This window comes from Thunnus albacares, chromosome 6 (assembly GCF_914725855.1).
Source record: "Thunnus albacares chromosome 6, fThuAlb1.1, whole genome shotgun sequence".
NCBI lineage: Eukaryota > Metazoa > Chordata > Actinopteri > Scombriformes > Scombridae > Thunnus > Thunnus albacares.
Genome location: NC_058111.1, coordinates 2049163 through 2073451, shown reverse-complemented (window position 1 = coordinate 2073451; position 24289 = coordinate 2049163). Strand labels below are relative to the sequence as shown.

Genomic DNA, 24289 nt, shown 5'->3' with positions numbered 1-24289 from the left:
TTTTAAATTGGATTCACAGATATGAAATTTATTTAATTTATATATATATATATATATATATGTACATGTTCAACATCTTAGTGTAGTGTATCAGCATGCTAACACTTGCTAATTAGCACTAAACACAAAGTACAGCTGAGGCTGATGGGAATCTTATTCATTTTGCAGTTATTGCTCATAAACCAAAGTACTGGACCTGATGATGGTGCTGCATGAAAAGTCAGAATATCACCAAAGTTATTACGATTCATTCTGAGAGGAACATGAATTTCATGGCAATCTATCAAACTTTTATGAGATATTTCAATCTGGACAAAGAGGTTGTTGGACTCGGCTAATAAAAACTGTGAACTCACATCTTCATACAGAATTAATCTTCTAACAGTCATTGAACAGTTTTACTGCAAAAGTGGTTTTATGATCCTTTAAAAAGCAAAATGAGAAGAGCAGCAGTTTGAAGTTAGTCAGTAAGAAGGTCATAAAGGTATCTGAGTATGTGGACAGCTGAACGTTAGTGAAACACGTTCATTAATCTGCTGCAGGGATTAGTGAGGTCACACATCAGCTGTACAGGACTACCTGGATGTGATTGGCTGCTCCAGGTCATGGCCGTCGGGGAGGCGGTACCAGAAGAGGTTGTGTCCGGCGCTCTGGGTGGAGGAGTAGTTGTAGACGGAGGGATGAGAGAACAGAGGACAGGAGAGCCAACCGGCCTCCCCATCCAGGATGGAGACCGCCCCCTCACTGGACTCCCCCCAGTCATAACACATGGGCTCTGAGACGGAGAGACGTTAAAGGAAAAGTTCAACAACAGAGCCGCCATCTGTCCGAACCTCGAGACAAGTCCACTTTATGCTAATCACAACCAGAAGCAGTATAAATGTTACTTTAACGTATTCTAGCTTTGAGGATAAAACGTCTAATATTACAATAGTTTTGGTTTGGTTTTATTTTTTCATAAATAAACCTAAACATGACACATTTTTCCACATGTTCACCTGGAAAACTAACAAACAACCCAATGAAGTGTCTCAAAAAACTTCAGGTTGTAAATGCAGGGAATGAGCTTCCAGAGGATGTGGGGGGATAAATTCTGGTCGACAAAATTATAAATTGTTATTTTAAATAAGTATATAGTTGCATTGTTTTGTTTGTACCAGAAAACTGTTTGTTTTTTCAATGAATTTCAATAAATACTGTAAATAAAAACACACAAACATGGACATGCAGAAACACAAAACAAACAAACAAAACTGTAAACAGCACATAAAATAAAGTTTTTTACATAAAATTGAAGCAAGAAACAGGATAAAAACACTAAAAGTTTTCGTGTTATTCTCTGTAACTGAAACACAGCTTCACAATCTTTCTGGACTTTTTTTAGAAGCAGTATAAATGTGTTATTTTTATCTATTCTAAAAATGGTGTATTTGAATATTTCTGCATGCTGGGGTCCCTGAACAGTCTTGGAATTGCATAAATTGGGTGTGACTGGAAAGCTGAGACTCTTGTGGATTCAATAAGCCAAATTATATTCATCTGTGATGATGTTAGTCCTCGAAGGGGCCATTTTCTTGTGTGTGTGTGTGTGTGTGTGTGTGCGCATGTCTTTCTATCTTCGAGGGAACCAATTTCAGTTGAAAACCAGGATTGTGAGGACGTTTTTAGCCTCATCACAACTTAAAAGGGCAGTTTGAGGGTTAAGACTTGGCTTTATGGTTAAAGTTAGATTTGGGTTTAGGTTCAGTTTAGGGTAAGGGGCTGGAAATGCATGATGTCAATGAGTGTCCTCACAAGGATATAAAGACAAACGTGTGTTTGGGTGGGTGCGCGCATGTCTTTCTATCTTCGAGGGAACCAATTTCAGTTGAAAACCAGCGTTGTGAGGACGTTTCCGTGTTGCGAGGACGTTTCCGTGTTGTGAGGACGTTTCCGTGTTGCGAGGACGTTTCCGTGTTGCGAGGACGTTTCCGTGTTGTGAGGACGTTTCCGTGTTGTGAGGACGTTTCCGTGTTACGAGGACGTTTCCGTGTTGTGAGGACTTGGCTTTCAGGTTTAAGTTAGATTTGGGTTTAGGTTCAGTTTAGGGTAAGGGGCTGGAAATGCATGATGTCAATGAGTGTCCTCACAAGGATATAAAGACAAACGTGTGTGTGTGCGTGTGTGTGTGTGTGTCTCGAGGTGACTGGGGTCCATATAAGGTCTTACACTGGGACTGATGATAACTAACTGACACCAAACACAAACAGTTCTGATTCAGTATCAACAGACATCCATTAAATACACATTAAAGGATCTGGATCAGGATCAGGATCATCCTGATCTGGACCTCTTTCATTTCTTGGACACAATAAATTATATTTTGGTATTTGGTATACTTGGAGAAACTAAGAACTAGTGGTTGCTGTTTATATATTCTGAATGTTAAGAAATTCTTTCATATCTTCATAATTATAAAATGACAGAGTGAAGTGAAAGAGCAGCAGAGGGACATTTTGGCCCTCAGGTTGTTGATCTGAGTCTTGTCTCAGAGTGATGTTGTTGGTCTCTTTTATTTTCAGAGAGGAGCTGAATATAAGAGCGGAAGAAGAAGAGGGGGGTAGGTGGTATTTATAGGACTGCTGAAAGTAGCGTGGTTGAGGTGTTGTTGACATATATCGTATCTGAGTGATAGAGAATAACATTGATGGTTAAACAGTTAAATACTATGTTAACTGAAAATTCTCTCTCTCTCTCTCTCTCTCTCTCTCTCTCTCTCTCAGTGGACGTCATCTTTAACTGAACGACATTATGACACTTTCATCTCGTTAAAGGGTGACAGCACAGAGGGCAGCTGCTGCATTAAAACACTTGAGACTCATCTGAGCTGCGCACGAAACACTTTTACATCAGTGAGAGACGGACGACTCAGTTTCATCTGAGGTTAAAATAGATCTTAATTATTCAATCTGGTATACAAAACCGGACATATTTGACATAAAAAAATAAGAAAAGAGGGTTTAAAATAGAATAAGATGTAAACTGGCTGCTGATGTTTTTGGACTGAAGCCACAGACTTTGACTCTGACCTTGACACTGAACATATCCCAGCACTCAGAGATATTTTTATCAGGCTGGGAAAACTTCTGACACAGAATTTAGGGGAACACTGATATCTGATTGAACTCTTCTGTGACTTGTGTTTGATAATGATGAATATAGATTTTGAATTATTTTTAACATATTCTGCACATCTCCAGCTCTATATTTATATTCTGGGGCTCTACTGGAATATCTTTGCATGATTTCCAGTTAAAAACTCCTTATTGATCTTCTACTGGTCCTTTATGCAGCCCCTCAGTTCAGCCTCTGTCTGAAACAGGCCGTTTTAGCTCCTGTCTCTTTAAGGCCCCGCCTCCTGATGAGCCCACTCTGTTCTGATTGGTCAGCTTTCAGGAAGCTTCCTCCGACTCCGGAGGCTACGTAAACAAACTATAGTAGCAGGATTTCACTTCTTTTTCTCCTTCTTTACTCCAAATGTCAACTTCTTAAATCCATCCGTCCATGTTGGAGCTGAATCACATCTGTAGAGCGCTTCCTTTGATCTCTAACATTAGACTTTTAGTTTAGATCTTCCCCTTATTTAAGAGTTAGTGACAGCGAGCTTCAGGCTGCTGACAGCCGGTCGACCTCCATGTACAGCCGGGCTGCGGCACACAGTCATGGGGACAAGCCGGAGGATGACGGCCACTTAGAACCAGAACAAGAGCAACCCGCCTGCCGTCCAGAGAGAGACTCACAGAGAGCAGGAGAGTTTCTGTTGAAAACAAGCAGCTGCTCGCTAACAGCTACGTGTTTACAGCGGAGAGCGGGAGGGAGGACAGAGGTCACGCTCCGCTACACGGTGGTGGTTCACACATTTGTAAGCTGAGGCCACAAATGGGAACAATATCATCCTGATGATTGTGGAATTGGATCAGAAAATACAATATGGGTTGTTTTGGACAATGACAAACCACATAATTGGTTTAGTTTGGAGGATTTGTTAGTTAGTCCCAGAGAGCATTGCTGTTCAAAAACTAAAATAAAATCCAAAAAACTGGATAAACACACTGGATAAACTCAAAAATGTTTACAGCAGCTGTGGTTTTGTGTTTGTTGATTTTACATCTCTGGATGGAGTCTTCTGCACAGCAATGGCTCATGGGTATTGTGGTATTTAGAGCCATTTCACATGCAAACTGATGTTGAAACATTTCTCAACTGCAAACCCTCATATAAGAGAAGCTCCGACCGACGTGTTTGAGTTTTTTGCTGGAAAATAAGACTGAAACGACTAATTGATCGTCAAAATTAGTGAGGACTTATCTTCTGCTAATTGTTTTTATTGACAAAAGGTTTAAGTACTGAGTCAAGTATTCAGTCTTCAGCCAATCAATCAATCGAAGTGCACACACACACACACACACACACACACACACACACACACACACACACACACACACACACACACACACAGTCCTTCAGGTCTTCAGAAGCCTCGTTTATAATGGATGAGTTAATTATATGGAGGATAAAAGACGATGACTGTTCAATACATGATAATAACAGTGATGACTAATGAGTCTCAACACCACAGACTCTCTAATACACTTAAATTAGACCTCAGACCATCAGCTCATCAGACTGGTGATTTAGTAGAAGTGTCTAATAGTGATCAGAGAACCACTGGAACCATCTAAAAGACCACCAACACCATGTCCACCATAACAAGAACTAACTCTTTACACTCTTTGAACCCCTTTAAAGAAGCCCGACACCCCCTGAAACCTCTAGGACACCAGACAACCTCACTATAAAGATCCCTAAAGCACAAAAACAACCCCTTTTAAGAACTGGAACTCCCAGTAGGACCACTGGCATCCCTTCAGGCACCAACAAAACCCCTTTGTTTTCCTCCACAACCCCCTAATCAGTTCAGTTCAATCCAGTTTCATAATCATAAAAGAAAGACAACTCAAAACTCCGCTCTGGGTTTTCACCGCAGATCCCCACAAAACAAAACAAAACAAGGACGCTAACAAAGCACCACAGTACATAAAATAAAGCCAGCAGAAACTGGTTGGATTGGTGGTGGTTGGACCATCGTGTGTAACTATACATCTTTAAATGTTACAGTTACGGCTGAAAATGACAACAGAGAAAAACGAGTTTGCCAAGTTCTCTTCAAATCAACCACCAGTCATCTACCCGGAAGTGATTGTTGCTGTTTAGCACGACGTCACGGTCTTCAGTTCTGAAGAATGATGGAGTAATATTTTTATGATTGAGTACGTATTAAATGTCTAGTTGACCAATCACATTGCTTGGTGGAAACTACCTGTTGTATAATTTAGGCTTGTGACAGTGTAACTTGTGTAATTTCTCTCTCTCTCTCTCTCTCTCTCTCTCTGAGTCACTCACTCTCACTCTCTCTTCCTCTGTATATGTGAACGAGACCTGCTAGAAGCCACTTTGTCGTTAAACGTGTTTCGTGGAGCCATGAATGGACCCATAACATGTTAAAAAAAAAAAATAACACATCAGTAACCAGAGTAAGTACTGTAGTTTTCCTGGAATGGAGCCTATCTATTGAAGTAGTTGGTGACCTGCCAGTTTTTTACATATAAAAACTCCACTGCCTACAGTGTATGTCACTGAATTACTCATATCCTCACACAGGAACTTGTGGGTAGGTCTCGTGTCACACTATTCCACCAACCTCGACTGTAGAACAACCTGTCCGATGAACTCAGACTGATGGAATCACTATCTTCTTCTAAATAACACATTTCTAACAAAAAGGCTTTTGATTCATCTCTTTTAAATGTTATTAAATTTAGTTTTTATTAATATTATTATTACTTTGCTTCTCAAAATGTATTTTTACCTCATACTGTACCTTCAATTTTGGATTTTTTTTCATTTTGTCCTTAGAAAGCACTTTGTAATCCCTGCGTTAATCATTTCTATATAAATAAACATTATTACTATTATTATTATTATTATTATTATTATTATTATTATTATAACTATAAAGTGAAAGTTGTGGAATTCACTGGTTTCTTTGTAGCAGCAGCTGCAGAATAACTGGACTCTGCTGATAAAACAACGGCCAGTTTTGGGTCGGGAGCCTCAGTTTGAGACCCCAGAGTGCAGGATAGTTTCAGTCCTGCAGGTTCTCGGGATCCTGAACGCTGGATTAATGGGGGCTCTCTACACCTCATGTACAGTGTGTGTGTGTGTGTGTGTGTGTGTGTGTGTGTGTGTGTGTGTGTGTGTGCGCGCCTGCGTGCGTGTGTGTGTGTGTGTGTGTGTTGGTAATTGACCTGTCAGGTTTTCCCTGCTGAAGTATTAGTCTTTCTATTAAAATCCTCTCCAGCATCCATCCACCTCCTTCTCCTCCTCGCTCACTTTCCGTCCATCCATCTACACTAATACCTTCAACCTCATCCCTCCCTCCTCTCTACCTCCACTACACACACACACACACACACACACACACACACACACACACACTATCCATCCATCTGTGACATGCTGCTGTAAGTCTTGTGTGCAGGTCTTGGTTTTAATCTCGGCTGCTCCGCGTACAGTCTGCTGTATTTCACCGTGTTGTGCTTGTAAGTACTGAAACTAACCCTGATAATAAATAAATCATCTCTACCTGCACGACTCACAGTCATAGAAGAAGAAGAAGATTTTATTCCCTAATATTTCTGTTTTGTTTTAGTTGATACTATTCTGTAAACATTAATCTCATATGTTTTGTATGTATCATGCTAATGTGAAGCATTTTGTAACGTGTTTTGTAACGTGTTATAATTATAAATATATCTTTACTTACTAACTAAAACTACGACCTGAACCTCAGTCTGTCAAACATTCTCTGCTTTTCTCTCTTTGTAAACTGAATATTTTTGGGTTTTTCAGACTGTTTGGACTCAATATTTAACATAATAAACAATTTGTTGATTAATGAAGAAAACGTCTGTTAGTTGCAGCCTCACAGAGATGTAAGAACAAGAATTATTATTATTGACAAAGAAAAAGGGAACAAACCCAATAGAATATAAAAGATCCAATTTATACACATACAGCTAATATTATAAATATCATCATGTGTGTCCTTGAGGTCTAACAAACGTGCTGAATGAACAGCATGAATGTCTTCAAATCTCCTAAATTATATTTAAATATTATTCATTGTTTAACAGTTGGTGGAAAAGAAAAGACACACGTAGCAACTTTCCAGATTCGTTAATCAACAACATTTCCTCGTTATCTTGATAGTAATGCAGCATGTAATGAAATCCAGCTGACGTTATGTTTCAGTCGTATTTAAACGTCATTTCTAGACACAGAGATTCTTCTTCTCTGCATTTGTTGGTTTTTTGATGTGCTGCTCCTGAAACATCATCTTTTTTTATTCCTCACGTTCTTCTTTCCAATCAAAACCTGGCGCCTACATTACCCACAATGCACCTGGAGATTGTGGTATGTTATGCTAGTAGCGGCTAATGTAGCCTGGAGCTGCTAGCCTCTAGCAGAGCATCTTTCTAACTTCACGCCCACAGATTTCTTTTTTTAAAAACTTTTCCTGCTTGACGTCTTCAGCCCCAACAGACGCTGACTCTAGTGACATCATTATCGTCATCATTATCATCATCATCATTATCATCATCATTATCATCATCATCATCATCAGTAGTTTTAAATAACTTTTTACACAAAGAACATCTGGAAACACTCACTGAGGTGGAAAAAACCAGCAGAGTTCATCTTAACTGTTACGCAACATTTTTCTGCAGAAAACCACGAGTTGAACGGAGGCCGTCAGCGGGCGATGAAAACATTTCCCTCTTAAATTTAACCTCACCTGCTCCCACAGTAGCTCATTGAGAGAAAATCTACTTCATGAAGACGTGAAGGTTCAATAAACATGATCTACATGTCATAACGAGCGCATTCTGTCCTGTAATCGACTCTTTGGATGCAGGATCGTGTCAGTTTGTCTCAGTTTGACTGCAAAACAAAGATTTGCATTTTTTTAAATTTGCAAAACTTTTCTCAGAACCCAGAAAAGCTATTTTAATGTGCATGATGTCATTTTACTGTAAGGTTTATGGAACGTTACACATGTTTGTATAAATTGAAGCAGTTTGCTGATGTCATCAGTTTCCCCCCCGAATAATTAATTCAAGTTTCATCTCATTTCATTCACTCAAATCCCATCAAGTCCATCTCTCTCTCTCCCTCCTCCACCATCCATCCTCCTGCACAGTGACCCCCCCCCCCTCCACTGCCCGCCCCCCTCCTCCTGCCCTCCAACACTCAGACAGTGTTACAAATGACCCTCTTCTCTCTGGAAGCATCCGTTCCTCCTCCCGCGGGGGCGAGCGTCTCTGTTTTTAATTAACCCCACTTCTGCAGAGTTGCAACATATGAACAAGAAAGATTCGGAGGGAAAATAGAGCTGAGAGGTTTTTACAACGTGGAGCACATTAAATAAAAAAGCTGCAGGATCATATTTTACAGTTTTCATTCTCTTTCTACCTGAGAAATGAATCCTTTTCACTGAAGGATCTTTGCAACTCTGACGACGTTTTACACAGATTTTCTTCTCTGATTATATTTTTGTGCATTTCTACAGTTCTGATAATTCATTGTGGACGTTTAACTTTTTTAAAAACAATCCAAAAACACAGCGAACATGTTTAACGTGACCTGAAAACACTGTCAAATGTTTCAGCGCTGGTGGGAAATATAAACTGGACTTTGTGGCGTCACCTACCTGACGGGTCACTGGACTGACTGACAGCCGGCGTTGCCGTGGCGACCACGACAAGGAGGAAGAAGGTGGAGATGAAGGACGCCCTGCGGAGAGAGAGAGAGAGAGAGAGAGAGAGACTGTTAATGTGCCGTTCATTCATCTTTTATCACATCAGAACAAGAAAATCTGACCACTTCCTGTCAGATCGGCTGTGGTATTATTATTATTATTATTATTATTATTATTATTATTATTATTATTATTACATGCTCCATGTTTTCCTTTTCTTCTTCTTCTCTGTTCATTGTAACTCTGCCTTTCTCTCTTTTTGTCATTTGCTTTGAATAAACTTTATTGGAAATGTATCTTTACAAAACTGTCAATAGTTTCTGCACAGATGAAGGTTTCAGTGTAAATCTGACGTGTGTGTGTTGAATAAATGCATTAAATGAGAAAGTGAAGCTCATCTCCTGGTAGAAGGTCTCTCTCTCTCTCTCTCTCTCCTGTCTGTGTGTATCAAGGTCTCTCGCCCCCTCCCTGCAGCAGCAGCAGCAGCAGCAGTTAAATCAGAGGAGGCGGGATTAATCGGCTCGTTACGGGAGACGAGACGAGATGGATGGATGATAACGACCTTCACCTCTAATGAATTCACTTCATTTATCTGCTCAACATCGACTCAGATGTGAAAGTCAGAGAGGAGACGTTTTATTTTCTGTGTGAGAAGAAGTGACAGTTTAAACTGTTGTTGATTGAACTCACATTTGAAAAGATAAACTTTTATAAACAGTTTAAAATGTTTCACAGGCTGAAACTAACTACTAACTGTTGTTTGCATTCTTTTCTGCATTAATCATTTTGTCTATAAAATGTTTAAAAAAAAGTTGTTTATGCAATTAAACTTTCTCAAGTTTTTAAGTGCTTTCATTGTGTGTGATGAAAGTGATGAAACAGTAGAAACATTGTGAAATGCAGAACAAACTAACAGACTTATATCCACTACTGCCCCAGTGCATGCTGGGAGGCTTCCCAGTAGGTACTGAACTCAACTAAACCAGGATAAAACTGAGGACTTTAGTAAAACCACAGTAAAGACTGCAGGTTACGTCTGATTTAACATTTGATAAATAAATAAACTGCTGTCAGCATCTTCTTCAAACTAAAATCCTTTCTGTCTGTTCAGGATTCGGAGACGAGAGAAGATGTTTTTATCGACTGTTGACGCCTCACTGGCGCCGAGCAGAGAGAGCCGATCCCTCCCGTACTGGTTTCTCTTCACTGGTTAGCAGATAATAAAAAGCACTGGGCGTACTGGCTCCAGTTTATCTTTCTGAACTCCTCCTCAGATCTGCTGACTAATCACTGCTTGTTCATCTGGAGGTGTGGAACAGTTTGCTGCTCTTTATTTCAGCCTTTAATAATCATCCTGATGATCAAACTTGTTTTTTTTCCTCTCTGTTAATGATTTGTTCTCTTTGTAATGCAGTTGTGTTTTATGGGATGTGTATCTGTCTGCAGTGAATCTCTCAGACTACTGGACACATCAGCCTGATATGTTTTCTGCACGTTTATGACACTGAAGGATTGTGGGTATTGAGCATAGTTTCATTGATTCTTGCAAATCTGACACCAACAAGGCGGGAAACTCCTGCACGTTTACAGTGATGTCTAATAATGTTCAGCCAACGTTTGCACTGGTGCAGACAGCAGGACGGTCTGAGGCGCCTACGAGCCTCTTCTGCTGTTGCAGCATCTCTCACTAGCATAAACAGAAACAGCTGGATGAGCCCCAACTGAAGCTAAACATCTACTGGCTCTCTGTCAAATGATGAAGGACGTACTTATGCATGTCATCTTTCTCTTAAGAGAAGATCTGGACTCTTTCACAACCAGTCCAACCAGCGGTTAAAGTTACCAAAGAGGCCCTGAGAGGAACAATAGACCACGCTGACCCTGCAGAGGAGGAGGAGGAGCTCTTCAGCTCTCGTCATGGTAACGAGTTTAAAGGCGACTCAAAAACCTCTGATGACATGAAGAGCAGGTATGAAGGATCCTCGATACATGAGACACGACGGATATTCACTCATTGTTCACTATTTTGGAACTGAGAAAAGTCATCGCGGCAAAACAGTCCTGAGAGTTTCTCTCTCTAGAGAAACTAGAAAACCTGCAAACACACTTCTCATGTGCTGTGAGTGCAGAGGAGGCTCGCGCAGAGTTTGTGATGCTGAAGCGAGTCGTTAAGATCACTATGATCACACTAATTACAAGTGTGTCAAAAACAGGATCAGTAATATAAACCTCATCGATCTGATGCTCATTTCAGAGCAGTTTGATGTTAACAGAGCTGAGATGAAGCAGAGGAGACAGTGTAGAACAGAGGATGAAGACTCAGTTGGAGGAAAGCGACAAACTGCAGTCTGAGGTGAGAACAGGACGAGTTAAGACCTGCAGTTTAGCTCTCAAGCAGTAAGTTAATACCGTACCTGATATGTTATGTATGATAAGAGATGAAAACACTGACTTGACTTTTGTTCTGAAATATCAAAACAGTTTCAGCTGTTAGTCTCACAGTGTCTCCACAGAGAGAGAGACGGAGGCCGAGGTGAGGGAGTGAGGGGACGATGAAAAGGTGGAAGAGGAAGATGAAGAGAGAGGCAGCAGCAGACAGACGGAGAGACGATGTGTCACAGTGGATGATCAGGCTAGAGCTAGTGGATCCCTGGAGGGACATACAGGAGCACAGCTGCCTCAATAACACCATGCATCACACACACACACACACACACACACACACACACACACACACACACACTAGTCTGATCTTATCTAAGCGTGTGTTTTATCTTAAGTGTAGTTGATCAGTCATTCTCAGTTACTCTGCGGTTTCCTCTCTTCTGAGGAACATCTGCTGTGGTCATCGACACTCTTAAGTGTATAAATAAACATTATTTTCACTTGTAGCGCTGACACGTCCTAATAAAGGCAACGCCGGTGTGTGAAGACGTCTTCACCGTGTTTGTTCAGTCGGAGACAAAAAGTTGACGATGGTGAGATGAAATGTGGTGTCAAAACGGCGTCACAGCAGCTCTCACTACCACCGACGACAGATTGAGACAAAACTCTCACAATGTGTCCGAACCAACCAATCAGAACACGACATGAAGTGATGCAGGACACACTGGCCGGTGTGACGTTTCACAAGCGACAAGTTACACACATAAAAACTAAAACGACGGAGATGAAACGAAAAAGAAGTCAGTGTGACTTCAGAGACGTTGATCTGACAGTCTGACAGGTTTTATTACAACATGACCTGTAATAAACTTACAGAGAGTGAAGTTATTTCAATTACTGAAAAGTCACGACAGCACGACTGTTTCCATCTATTAGAGGTAAACGCCGACTGAAGTCCGGTCGCTAAGCAACTCCTGAAATCCTCCGAGAGAAACAAGAGACACGTCTGATTGATGAGTTTAGAAGGTTTCTGCTGTTTTTTCTGGAAAAGAGACGAACAGGAAGTTGAACTTTCATTCAGCTGCTGAACCAACAAGCAACAGACTGTAAACCAGAATCAATGAGCTGCTGAGCTGCAGGAGAAACCTGACAGACGGATCAATAACAGCAGGAGGACTCATCTGGATTCACATCTGGAGTCAGTTCATCACAGCTGCAATGATTGATCGATCGATCGATCGGCGACAGGAAATTAATCCGCAACTGTTTTCTTTTTCAAGCAAAAACATCTTCTGGTTTCCAGATTCTCAGATGTGACACTAAATGAACTCTGAGAAGCATTTCATAGACGATTAATTGATAATAAAATGATTAGTTGTTAAGATACGATCACCTTTATTGATCCCGAGGGGAGAAACTCAGGTGTTACAGAAAACAGACTAACATCTACATCAGGACAGAAACTAAAATAGAACAGAGAATAATAAAAATAACAATAAGAATTAAACAACATCATGAGCACAAACACGAGCAGAACAAACAACGACAACATCAAACTTAATGATCTGTTGAACAGAAACTGATCGATCTAAACGACCCAAACCCACGAAGAACCAGAAACAGTTAGAAACGTGCTGCAGTCTGATCAGACGTCCTGAAGTTTAAGACTTTAATAGTTTTAGTTTCTGTGTTTTATCAAACTGAGACACAGATCGTATTATTACATCATAGCAGGACTGTTATTATTGTTGTTATTAATCATTCGTTGATTGATCAGTGTATAAAATGATCAACAGTCACAAACACAAACATGTTGAGTTCAGGTGTTAATTGTCTCTAATATGATGGATTTCATGTGTTTTACATCATTATTATTATTATTATTACTGTTGTTATAAGTTGTGTGTATGTTGGTTTTGTCAACTTGGGTGAACAAATAAACAAACAAATAAATAAATAAATAAACTTTTTAGTTAAATGTTCTTCATGTCTGCTGATTCCTCCTGATGTAAAAACAAACAAACAAAACTTTGTTTGTTTTAGTAGAATTTGGAAGAAAGTTCTTCGTTTGACATTTAATGATTTATGTAAGAAGTTATTTTTGTGTCATAAGTTTTAATGAAACGTTGACGTTTGATGACTATGATGATGACGATGATGATGAAGGTGGAGTGCAGTGTGTCAGCTGTGTTCCTGCTGATCACTGCAGAGTCTCCAGATCTGATCTGTTTCAGGATAATCTGATTATGAGAGCGGATCGATGAGAGACTCTGCAGGCGGAAACTCTCCTCACTCACTTTTACAAAAGTCAAATTCTCTTCATCATCTGAAAACTTTTTTTTTTTTTTTTTTTTACAAATTACAAGATATTTTAAAATCTTTACGGTCTTATAGTTAATGTGACATATAAATAATCAAGCGAGCATCGAAATATGAACTTTTAAGAGACTCTTTCGCTGCATTTCTGTCCATCGCGCTGAATTAGAGATGAAGAGAATAACAAACATTGTAATTCTGTGGATTAATCGCAGGTTGTTGAGCTGCATGTTCACCGAACTGAACCTCACATTCAGCTGACTAAACACAACTTGTATTTGTGTTCTTACCGTTTATGTGACACTAACAATAATCGAGCGAACAATAAATTGCAAGATTTTTAAATGAAATTCCGGCCGCAGGACTCTGACCGGAGGCTGACCGGTGAACCGGGTCCAGTGCGGAGGAAACACGTTGTAGGTTTACGGTTAACCCGCTGATTCTCTCAGTCAAGGTGACTTTTAGTGAATGAACCGATAAATATAAGATATAAAAGTTAATCTGACTACAGCAGCAGCAGAGACAGTACCAGAGTACAAAGAGAAAAGCATGAAAACAAAGAATAAAACAGCCGGAGCTTCACTTACATTGACAGCCGGTCGGGACGCTCTGCTGCTCGGTGTCTGTCCGGTCTGGATGCGAGTCCCTCTCGGTGGAGCAGGACGGGCGGGGGTGGAGCCGTGTTTGTTTTTACTGTGTGTGTGTGTGTGCGTGTGTGTGTGTGTCTGTGCTGACTCACACACACACACACTCACCCTCCCGTTACCACCGCAGCAGCAGCAGCAGCAGCGGGACCCTGGTGATTAACGGCCCCGTGTCAGGGCTCGACCGCGGCTGTTAATCTCCGGGAGTTACGGCGGCGCACCGGGGGAAGCTGCGCGAGGAGCCCGCGGAGTAACTAACGAGACCTGATTGACGTCACGTGCTAATCAACTAATTAATTGATCGAACTGGTGCATTTATACGCTACAGAAAACCAAAACAGAGACGAAGAAGAGACGGTCAGACAGCTGCTGACAGCTGGACTGAAGTTCAGACAGTGAGGAAGACGCAGAGACGTGTCACGGTTTAAAACTGCGTCAAATGCGCAAAAAGCGATGAAAGGATAAGATAAAACGTGTTAGTGTGTGTGTGTGTGTGTGTGTGTGTGTGTGTGTGTATGGGTGTGTGTATGTGTGTTTGTTTGTGTGTGTGTGTGTGTGTGTGTGTGTATGTATGGGTGTGTGTGTATGTAGGAAGTAAGTTGAGCGTATTCCGGTTGACGCTCCTCCTCCTCCTCGTCCTCCTCACTGACTCCGTTGCGACATCGATCAGTGTGATTTCCCAACAGCACGAGGCCTCCCAATAGTCTGATCACTAGGATAACAACAGGTCACACACACACACACACACACACACACACAGATCGATCAGTTTTTGTTTTACTCTGAAATGAAAGAAAATCATCTTCTGTCTCTGTAACCTGCTGCAGCTTTGAAGTACTTTTACTTTATTTGAGTATTTTATGTTACTTTATATTTCTACTCCACGTGTACTTTTTACTCCACAAGTCAAAGTGTACTTGTTTAAATCCCAAGATAATAAAGAAATAAAAAAAATAGATAAATAATGCAATAATATATTTTCAAACCGCAAATTAATCAATGACTATTTTGATAATCGAGTAATCGTTTCGGTCATTTAAATATTTAATGTTTCCACATCCTCAAATGTAAGAATTTGCGTTTTTGCTTTTCCATCACAGTAAAATGAAAAAAAAAATGTTTATAATATACTAAACCACTTGTATTAAATGATTCAATACTTTAGTTTTTATCATAAATATATTATTTAAATAATAAATAAATATGTTTCTGTCTGATCTCTTATTAAAACATCCTCTTTCTTTTTGTCTTTCCTCACATATATTATACAGTATATCGGTGTGTATCTGTATGTAAATGTACTATTATTATGTATCTGTATGTATTTTTGTTATTGTTAACCAACTTATGGATGTTTGAGATATAAGATGTTTTGTCATCTGCTTTTCCAGCAGCTTCTTCCATCACATCTTGTTTGTTCTGTTAAACTAATGTTGTGTCTTATTTCATATAAACACACTTGAAAAGTCTTCTAGTGTTTAGTTTTATCTTCCTGAAGTTTGTTGACCTTAAACAAGATCATAACAAGCAAACATCTCAAGATTATTATAAAAAAAACAAACAAACAAACAAACAAACAAACACACACATCAGTCAGCTGTTTCAGCCTGATGGAGATAAATGATCTAAAGTTGTAATCTGATCACAAATTACAGGATTATTTACTCACAGATGTGTTCAATTACATTTACAGCTGTTGCTCCTCTCACCCCATCCTTAATAAAATGTCTCCCCCTTGTGACGTCATTGTGTAATTACAGGTGAAGGACACATCAGATTCACCTGCTGGCTGATGTCATGTACTGCACCTGTTTCTATTTTCAGTCCTATTCAGTCTGTCTATATATATATATATATATATATATATATATATATATATATATATATATATGTCTATATTTATCATGACAGAAGTTAAACACCTTTTATACACACTATATGGCCAAAAATATGTGGACACAGCTGACTTCATCAAACAGCTGAGCTGCGTTCAGGTCAACTTCTTCTCTCAAAGTCTCAACGTTCACAGTTCGTCAGCTGCAGGAAACGTTGAGTCTGCCAACAGGTTCATTTCAAAATAAAACAGGATATTATATTAATCTATTATTTGACCAGTGACCTTTCTGACCCCTCAAACCAGTGTTCACAGTAAAAGTCTTCCTATTATGTCCAACGCTGCTGCATCTCTTGTGTTTGCAAGATGACTCCACTGTCTCCTGATCCTGAGAGGGTTATCTCTGCAGACCAGAGCTCCCAGTGGGCTTCATAAGTCCAAGATGTCTGTGGTAGTTCTAAGCAGTGGTGGAAGAAGTATTCAAATCCTTTACAGCAGTAAAAGTACCACTACAGCAATGTTAAAATACTCCATTACAGGTAGAAGTCTTGCATGAAAAATCCTACTACAGTAAAAGTACATAAGTATTATGAGCTTGATGTAGTTAAAGTATTGCAGTAATAGTACATATGTGTCTGCAGATAACTGATACCTCTGCCAGTGTGGATGAGGAACCAGCAGACGGTTGTCTTCCTTGTTTAGGGAACCAGAGTTCAGCCTGGCGTCTATAATCACCAGCTGGCGTTGAACTGCTCTAAACGGGCCTGTTTAGTCAGGAATGCCTGACAGCCGGGTCACAACCAAGTGTATCAGTGCAAATAGGTGATGGTCTTCTAACAGGTCACCACTGGAGGGCACTCACCGGGTTTTATAGGGCGGCTTTGATGCACTGACTCTAACAGTTTAGCCAATTAAACACCTATAATAAACCTTTCAACCTGATTCTGTGCTGAAGTTATATCTCTATCACATGTGCAGCAGGTTGATCTCCAATCATCAAATCTAAACCTTTACAGTTCTGTTCATACATAAACATTGTTAGTTTATCCTTAGCAAAAATTCATTATAAATTTGTAATGTAAATACATTTAAATCTCATGTCAGCCATATCGCAGGAGGGGCGTCTTCTTACCTGGAGATACTAGAAGACCTCAGAGATGAGCGTGTATAAAAATACAAACTGGTTTTCAAAACTGAGTATGAATGCAAAAGTTAAAGATGCAAAAAGACAAACTGGAAAAAGTGACGACCCAAAAAGGAAGGAAGCTCAAAGAGAGTCTGTCCGTCTCTCTTTGCTTTTCTTTTTATATCAACACATCTTCACCCATATATGGTCTTCCACCAGGACATCCACCAGCTACGTGCTGATGTTATATGACTTTGCACAAAACAGTGACATTTCTTTCAATGTCACTTACGACACATTGTGGGGAACTTCTTCTTTTTTACGTTTGAGGTTAAACTTTAAGGATGTCTAAACTGCAGCTTCTCCTTTGGTGTCAGGTTCTCTACCGGTCGTCAGTGTCCGAGGTGACTGTTTGTTTTTGTTTGTGTTTGTTTAATCATGCGTTGCTTTTGTTTAACGATCTGTGATGTTGTAAAGGGTTAAAAAAAAATCTATATTATTTTGTCAGCCCGTAGCTGCTAGCTTAGCTCAATTAGCTAGCCACTTGCTCGTTACCCGTTACAACATCACAGATCGTTAAACAAAAGTAATCTACGTGCACCAGTTCAAACATAACGTTCTTGCTGTTACTGAGACAGACGTTATGTGTAAACGTAGCTGTGCTTCTCTTGTTTACTGACATGGATGTTGCCAATAGAGACGCAGGTCCCGCCCACAAAGTTCAGATCAACAGCAAACAAAAACTTCTGGATTCACAAACAAACGTTTTTTTTGCATTTTGATCACAAATTTATTTTACTTGCAATAATTTTTTGATTGCAAACTTATTCTGTTTGATTGCATAATAAAGACACAAAAGTAGCTCCGTACAGGTGATGCTGCTGTCGGAGCTGTTCTCCTCCAGCCGTTGAGCATCCTGTGTGATATAACTCTAAAAGGTTTGACGTTACTCCGCCACTGGATCATTTTGTTGTGTATTTCTCTTCCAGTCAGTCACTTGTAGTTTAAACAGATCTTCTTGTTTCTCTCAGCAGGATGAAAAACTCAAACCGCCGTCTAATGAGATGGAGCTTCTTTCTTCCTCATGTTCGTCCCTCACACTGAATCTTTGTACATCACGAGTAAAGATGCAACACTAGGGATGTGCAGAGAGTCCAGTATCTGTATTTGTATCTGTATTTGTTGAGGCAGCAAAATTATTTGTATTTGTATTTGAATAAAAGTAGAAAGATGCTTAAAAATCCTGTTTTTGTTTTTATTATGCTTTTGATTTTAGAAAATAAATTAAAGTGTTACAAGAAGTGTTCATGAATAAACTACCTTATGAAGGAGGTCCCCACACCGGGTTTCAAACCGGAGTCTCCCAGATCATAGACGACCTGCAGACAGACCTCTACCTATTTATACACCCATAACACAGAGACAGCACAGTCTGTAACGTGTAGGGAAGAACTTCAAAGGTGATTCTTGCTTTGCACTTTTCATTTATTGCCTAATTTTTTACATCCTAACTTTGTGGAAAGGAGAAGAGGAACAACAGGTTATGGAGAGTCTGTGTCAGTAGTTCAGCTTTATCTCTGGGGAACACCCCCAACTCTGATGTCCAAATATGGAAATGTGCGTCATGTAGCAGGTGGATGTGACTCCCCTCGTTGAGACCTGCTGATAGACGTCACAGCGGAGCAGAGGAGAGACGCTGAGATAGTGATGTAACCGACCTGCACGCTGGTATTTGACATGGTTTTTTCTTCCTGAAAACAAATAATTTAAAAATATTTGTATGAAACAAATATTGGTAAAAAAAAACACTATTTGTGCTTTGCGGAATAACGTATTTGTATTCGGGTACACCCCTAGTGTAAGGATGCAACACTTAGTTGATTGACAGATTATTAATGACCAACTATTTTGATCACTTTGACTCATTTTTTAAAGAAAAAAAAGTCAAAATTCTCTGATTCCAGCTTCTTAAATCTGATTATTTTCTGGTTTCTTTAGTCTCTGTGACAGTAAATTGAACATCTTTGTGTTGTGGACAAAACAAGACATTTGAGGACGTCATCTTGGACTTTAGAAACACTGATCGACAATTTTCACCCTTTATGGACATTTTATGGACCAAACAACTAATCAATAAACAGAAAAATAATCAACTGCTGCTGATTGTTTTCTCTTTCTTTCTTAGAGTGAAAGTTTTTATTGTGTATGTTAAATGTTGTGCACATGCTGCAAACCAGTTTCCCTCTGCAATAAAGTATGAAAATATGACATCAGTTAAAGATAGATAGATAGATAGATAGATAGATAGATAGACAGATAGATAGATAGATAGATAGATAGATAGATAGAGTGTGATGTAGCTCCGTGTTGTTCGGCAGCAGCAGAGTTGTGTTTTTGTGTCTTCTCATAAAAACTGGATGAGGCCGCGCAGCTCTTAAGACATCAGAACATTAGACGGACTCGTCTGTTGAGTGGAAACCAGCTGCTGAGTGTATTTATACTCCGGCAGAGTGGAGAGACGCTCTGCAAGCTTTTAGTCCGTCACTGTGTTTCAGGAATAACAGCCAGCTTTTAAACTATACACACACACACACACACACTTCAGACCACAAACTCTTAACTTCTTCTGTCAGTGAGTTTAACACGAGATCATGATGAGCATCGTCTAAAATATTTAACATATCAGTGTTTCATACGTATCCGGGCCTGAGTAGTAGAGGGTATTTTTAAAGTTCACATCTGAAATTCATACTGACAGTAAACTAAAAATAGAGGACAACAACTTTCATTCTTTTCTGCTTTGTTGTTGCACACAGGGAAGTGAAGACGGGGTGACCTGTAGTGCAACTCCACCAACATGAAAACACATCAACACAACTCTTCTCCAGTCCGGCTCTCTGCTTCATCCACCAAACGTTTTCTCGCCTTTGTCAGTGTGGCGAGTAAAAAAATGCGCTAAAGAACTAAAGACAGTGATTCAGCCTCATAATCTGAGCCTTTAAACATCTTGACTTACTTAACTGGATGAAACAATTAAAAAATCAGCAAAGTCATTCATAATTCCCACTTCTAGAGGGGTGAGTGAATGCATCTTTAAAGGTGCAGTGTGTAGAATTCAGTGACGTCTAGCGAAACGAACTATAGTATAATATTCATAAGTGTGTTTTAATTAGTGTATAATGACCTGAAAATAAGAACCGTTGTGTTTTCGTTACTCTAGAATGATGATTATATCTAAGTCTGCCATATTGCACCGCCATGTTTCTACAGTAGCCCAGAGCGGACAAAGCTAACACTGGCTAACCCAATTTATGTTTTAGCTCTAAAGAAAAGATAGCCCTGTTGAACATCACTTTGTCGCTTTCATTACATATTTTACCTGTTTCAGGTTTATAGTGCCTTATTTCCTGTTTTGATGAAAAGGGCTTTTATTTTGAAGGCAGCATTCTGGTACTCACCCAGTTCCTGCTGCACGCAACAGTGAAGATAAACAGTAAGATGAAAGAACTAAGAGGGAAAAATGCAACGTTTTAGCACCCCCCCCCCGATGAGGCACAAGGTTAGTATTTGGTGTAATATTAAGTTAGCTTTAGCTTAATGCGAGCTAATGTTAAGCTATGGTAAGGTGGCTAATATATTGTTTTGTGACATTGGTTTTGGGATTGTCATTAAACCTAAAATCATCAGTTCAAGTGTCAGACCATATTTCGGATGGGGTATGCTACACATTGTTTTCACGTTTTTTGCCGCCACCGTAGGTTCTCCTACATCAGAGGTCACTAACTGGCGGACGGCGGTCCGGGTCCGAACCCAGAAGCTGTCCCATAAGGACCCGAACCTACAGCCAAGACAGAAGGTTATGATTTAAAACCTGACGGGGCGCTTCTATTTTAACTGGAGCAGCTTTTGTAGTCTTTACGGTAGCGGTTTAGTGGATGAGATTCTTTGTGTGTTTTGAAAGTTTCTCTGAACTCACCTCAAATCTCAGTTTAACACCTGGACGTACCTGCAGGATTTGTGACATCACAGCTAGTTTGGAGCCAATCGTGGTCCAGTATGGAACTTATCGTTCATAGATTCTGGATATTTACATGACGGAGAAGCAGGAGATGATGCTTTCAGGATTTTAACTTGTTAACTGAAGTTTTTCTGTGGACAAAACATATAATAAGCAGTATTTTTTATATATTTTACAACATGTCTGGAGGGGGATCTTTAAGTTTCTGTGAGCTCACAGTAATGAGTAATGATGTTGGCAGCTGCAGAGTCAGAGGAAAGGTTTTAGAGCAGAGTCACAAGTCACAGAACTTCCATCATATCAGAGGTGCAGTGAGGCTGCGTTACATGATGCGATTTATGTACAAAAACTGCACTGAACTCTTTAAATGAGCAGCGTTTCTGTATTAAGGAGAGACGTGACTCCCTTGTTGTGTAACTGAGACCTTAAACTTGAGAAAAGGTGTGACGCCAGTGACGCTGCTCTAAGTCGTCATTACATTTATTCTGTTGGAGGTTTGACATCACGACTTCAGCTGCTTCACGTCTTCTTCCTGTTTTTGGGCGTGTTTGGTGGCGTTTTATGTTCTCACTCTTCATTACTGACAGTTTCACTGCAAAATCAAGCATCAAGGAAAATGAACACGCATTTCTCAGTCTGCTCATCCTTTAAATGCATGTTTTTCACTGTCAACCTTTCTTTTTTTTTGTATTGGATAGTTTTGAAAAAGACATTTTACTTTTTCAACCGGAGCTCCAACATCTGACAACAACCTTAATACCTGTGGCGGCTGAATGATGTCAGGTGAGCTGACGGGTCACTCAAAAGGGTCAGATTGTGGGTAAATTTAGCTCCTGGTACGAGTTAAATTGTTACACAATCCAGATTAGTGTCTTTGTTTTGTTTTTATTCATTGTCTTTTTATTTATTATATATATTTCTATTTATATTTAGAGAGATTTAAGTAGGAAAATCAACCTGAAAGCCGTCAGACTGGATAGTTTAAAGCACACTGAGCTGCCTTTATCACATCATGACTGTTTCGTGCTTTGTTGGTCTTTCAATAAGCTTTTAAACCAGGAAATAAAATCTTGTATGTCACAGCCAAACGCAGCTGATTAATTTTTAATTGCAAAGTAAGTAAAGTTACGTTAGTGATTTGGTCTGAACACTCAGCTTTTTAAAGATTCAGCAGTGAAGTTTCTGACAGAAAAATAAAAAAACCTTCCAGGCAGAAAAAAAGCAGGAATCAAAACAAACACGACAGACACAAAATCTTTTATATTGTTCTTTTTTTTAATTTTTCAATAATCATTTTCATCCTGCTGCGTATTTGCGATGATTTTTTTTTTTTTTTCTAATATATGATGCGTTTATATGAAGGTGTCTCAGAAAAAGGTGCAAACATCAGCAAACACAAAGAAAGATTTCAGGCTTCAAAGACAAAGACGTTTCAACATGGCGACAGTTCGTCGTCCTCCTGCCGACCAAACCGCCAGAGGGCTTCTGTCGCTTGGTTATGACATCATCGTTTTGCGCCGGTGGACGTCGGCAGTGCCGCGACGTTCCCTCATGCGACAGCGACAGCGCTCCCTACAGGCCGAGTCTCTTAGGTTTTGGATAAAGTTACGATAAAGAGTTCAGCTGGTCAACACGGAGGCGTCAAGAGGAGACTCACGAGTTTTTATGATTCTAATGGAAAATATTTGGAAATACTGTCAGGACGTTATTGAGTATTTACAGAAACTTATCAGGATTTGTGAGAAATATTTGAAGCCTTTTGACGCCTTTAAGTCAACCAGCTGTTCCCTTTAAAAATCACAGACATTAACTGGAGAGTGTCCTTTCTACGTTTTCTACTTCTGAGTTTATATACTGATGCTGCCTTCAGGCGACACTGGATTTACCGTAAATACAAGTAACACACACAAAAGAAAAAAAAAACACATTCAGGAGTTTTAGTTTGTGCTGTAATTTATATTTTCAATCTTTCCAATCAGGATGTTTTATCCTACAGGATGTGAACGCAGCTTCAGGTGAGCTGGATTGTGATGTTCTACGGGGTCAAATAAGGGTCAATAAGATTTCAAGCTTGAAGTGGTGTTACTGCAACCTTGTGGAAAAACTCTGCATGACAAGTTTGTGTGGAAAAGATGTGTAGTTCTCGATAAAAAAAAATGAGAATGTTAAACATTTGTGCTCAAAATATATGAAGAGTGAGGTTTCACAAAGACAAACAGAGAAATTAGGTGCTTTTGTGTACAGAAAGAATTCTCAAATTTTTCCTACAACAATAAATCTTTTCTACACTTTTACATATTTACAGAGGCTCATATAAAAACACTGGATGTGTGGCGTGTGGTGTCACGCCAAAGTGTGTAATACACCCGACGGCCCACCGTGTCAGTGTCATGTTTTACCTCGACTAGGCCTGAAAAGTTCACACATGTACGTTGGGAGCGTTTTCTAATCTGGTGCCTCTAATCAGCTGGACGACATCACTGTTAAACAATAATGATGTTTGATGATGTGACGACGCCGTAGTTCAGGTCTGGTTCGGTTTAGGCACAAAAAACACTTGGTGAGGTTTTGGGAAAGATCATAGTTTGGGTTAAAATGATCACTTGAAACATGCCACCTTCGCCGTCATGACAACAGTGACCTCCACAACAATCGTAGTTATGGTTTTTAAATAACTGTCCCAACTCGCGGTTGGAAACGGAAAGGGAACAGCGGTCTCCTGCAGTTACGTCCACTTTTTTGTCCATCCAACCAGTCTCCTCTGAAGATGGAAATTTGTCGCCTTATATTGACGTCATCTGACCTGCGTCACTTCTACGGGTCATAATTACTACGGCCACTAGATGGAGTTGTTGGCATTGTGTATAAATGCATTTTCAGGCCTGGGCGAGTGAAAACGTGACACTGACACGGTGGATCGGCGGCTGCATTAAGCTGCATTCACAGGCGGTGCGGCGAAAACGCCAGTCGTCCCATTCATTTGAACGGGGGGGGTAGCGCGGCTTGGCTGCAGCTGTTTTAGCCGCTGTGGTGCTGCACCGGACTGTAGCCAGTCAAGCGAGTTAGAGAGTGAATGAAGAGAGGGAGCGCTGGTAGCGAGAAAGCC

General features: G+C 39.9%; 1 protein-coding gene across 1 annotated transcript in view; it reads right to left on the bottom strand.

Annotated features, from left to right (window-relative positions):
• Window positions 1–14899, bottom strand: part of LOC122983709 (interleukin-1 receptor accessory protein-like) — a 36003-nt gene extending 21104 nt beyond the window's left edge. Inside the window, exons 1-3 of the mRNA XM_044353723.1 lie at window positions 14149–14899; window positions 8813–8895; window positions 580–775 (exon numbers count right to left, since the gene is read on the bottom strand). Of these exons, the coding sequence (XP_044209658.1) occupies window positions 580–775; window positions 8813–8895; window positions 14149–14150 (281 nt within the window). The 5' untranslated portion in view covers window positions 14151–14899. The remainder of the gene's footprint in view (window positions 1–579; window positions 776–8812; window positions 8896–14148) is intronic.
• Window positions 14900–24289: the final 9390 nt, after the last annotated feature.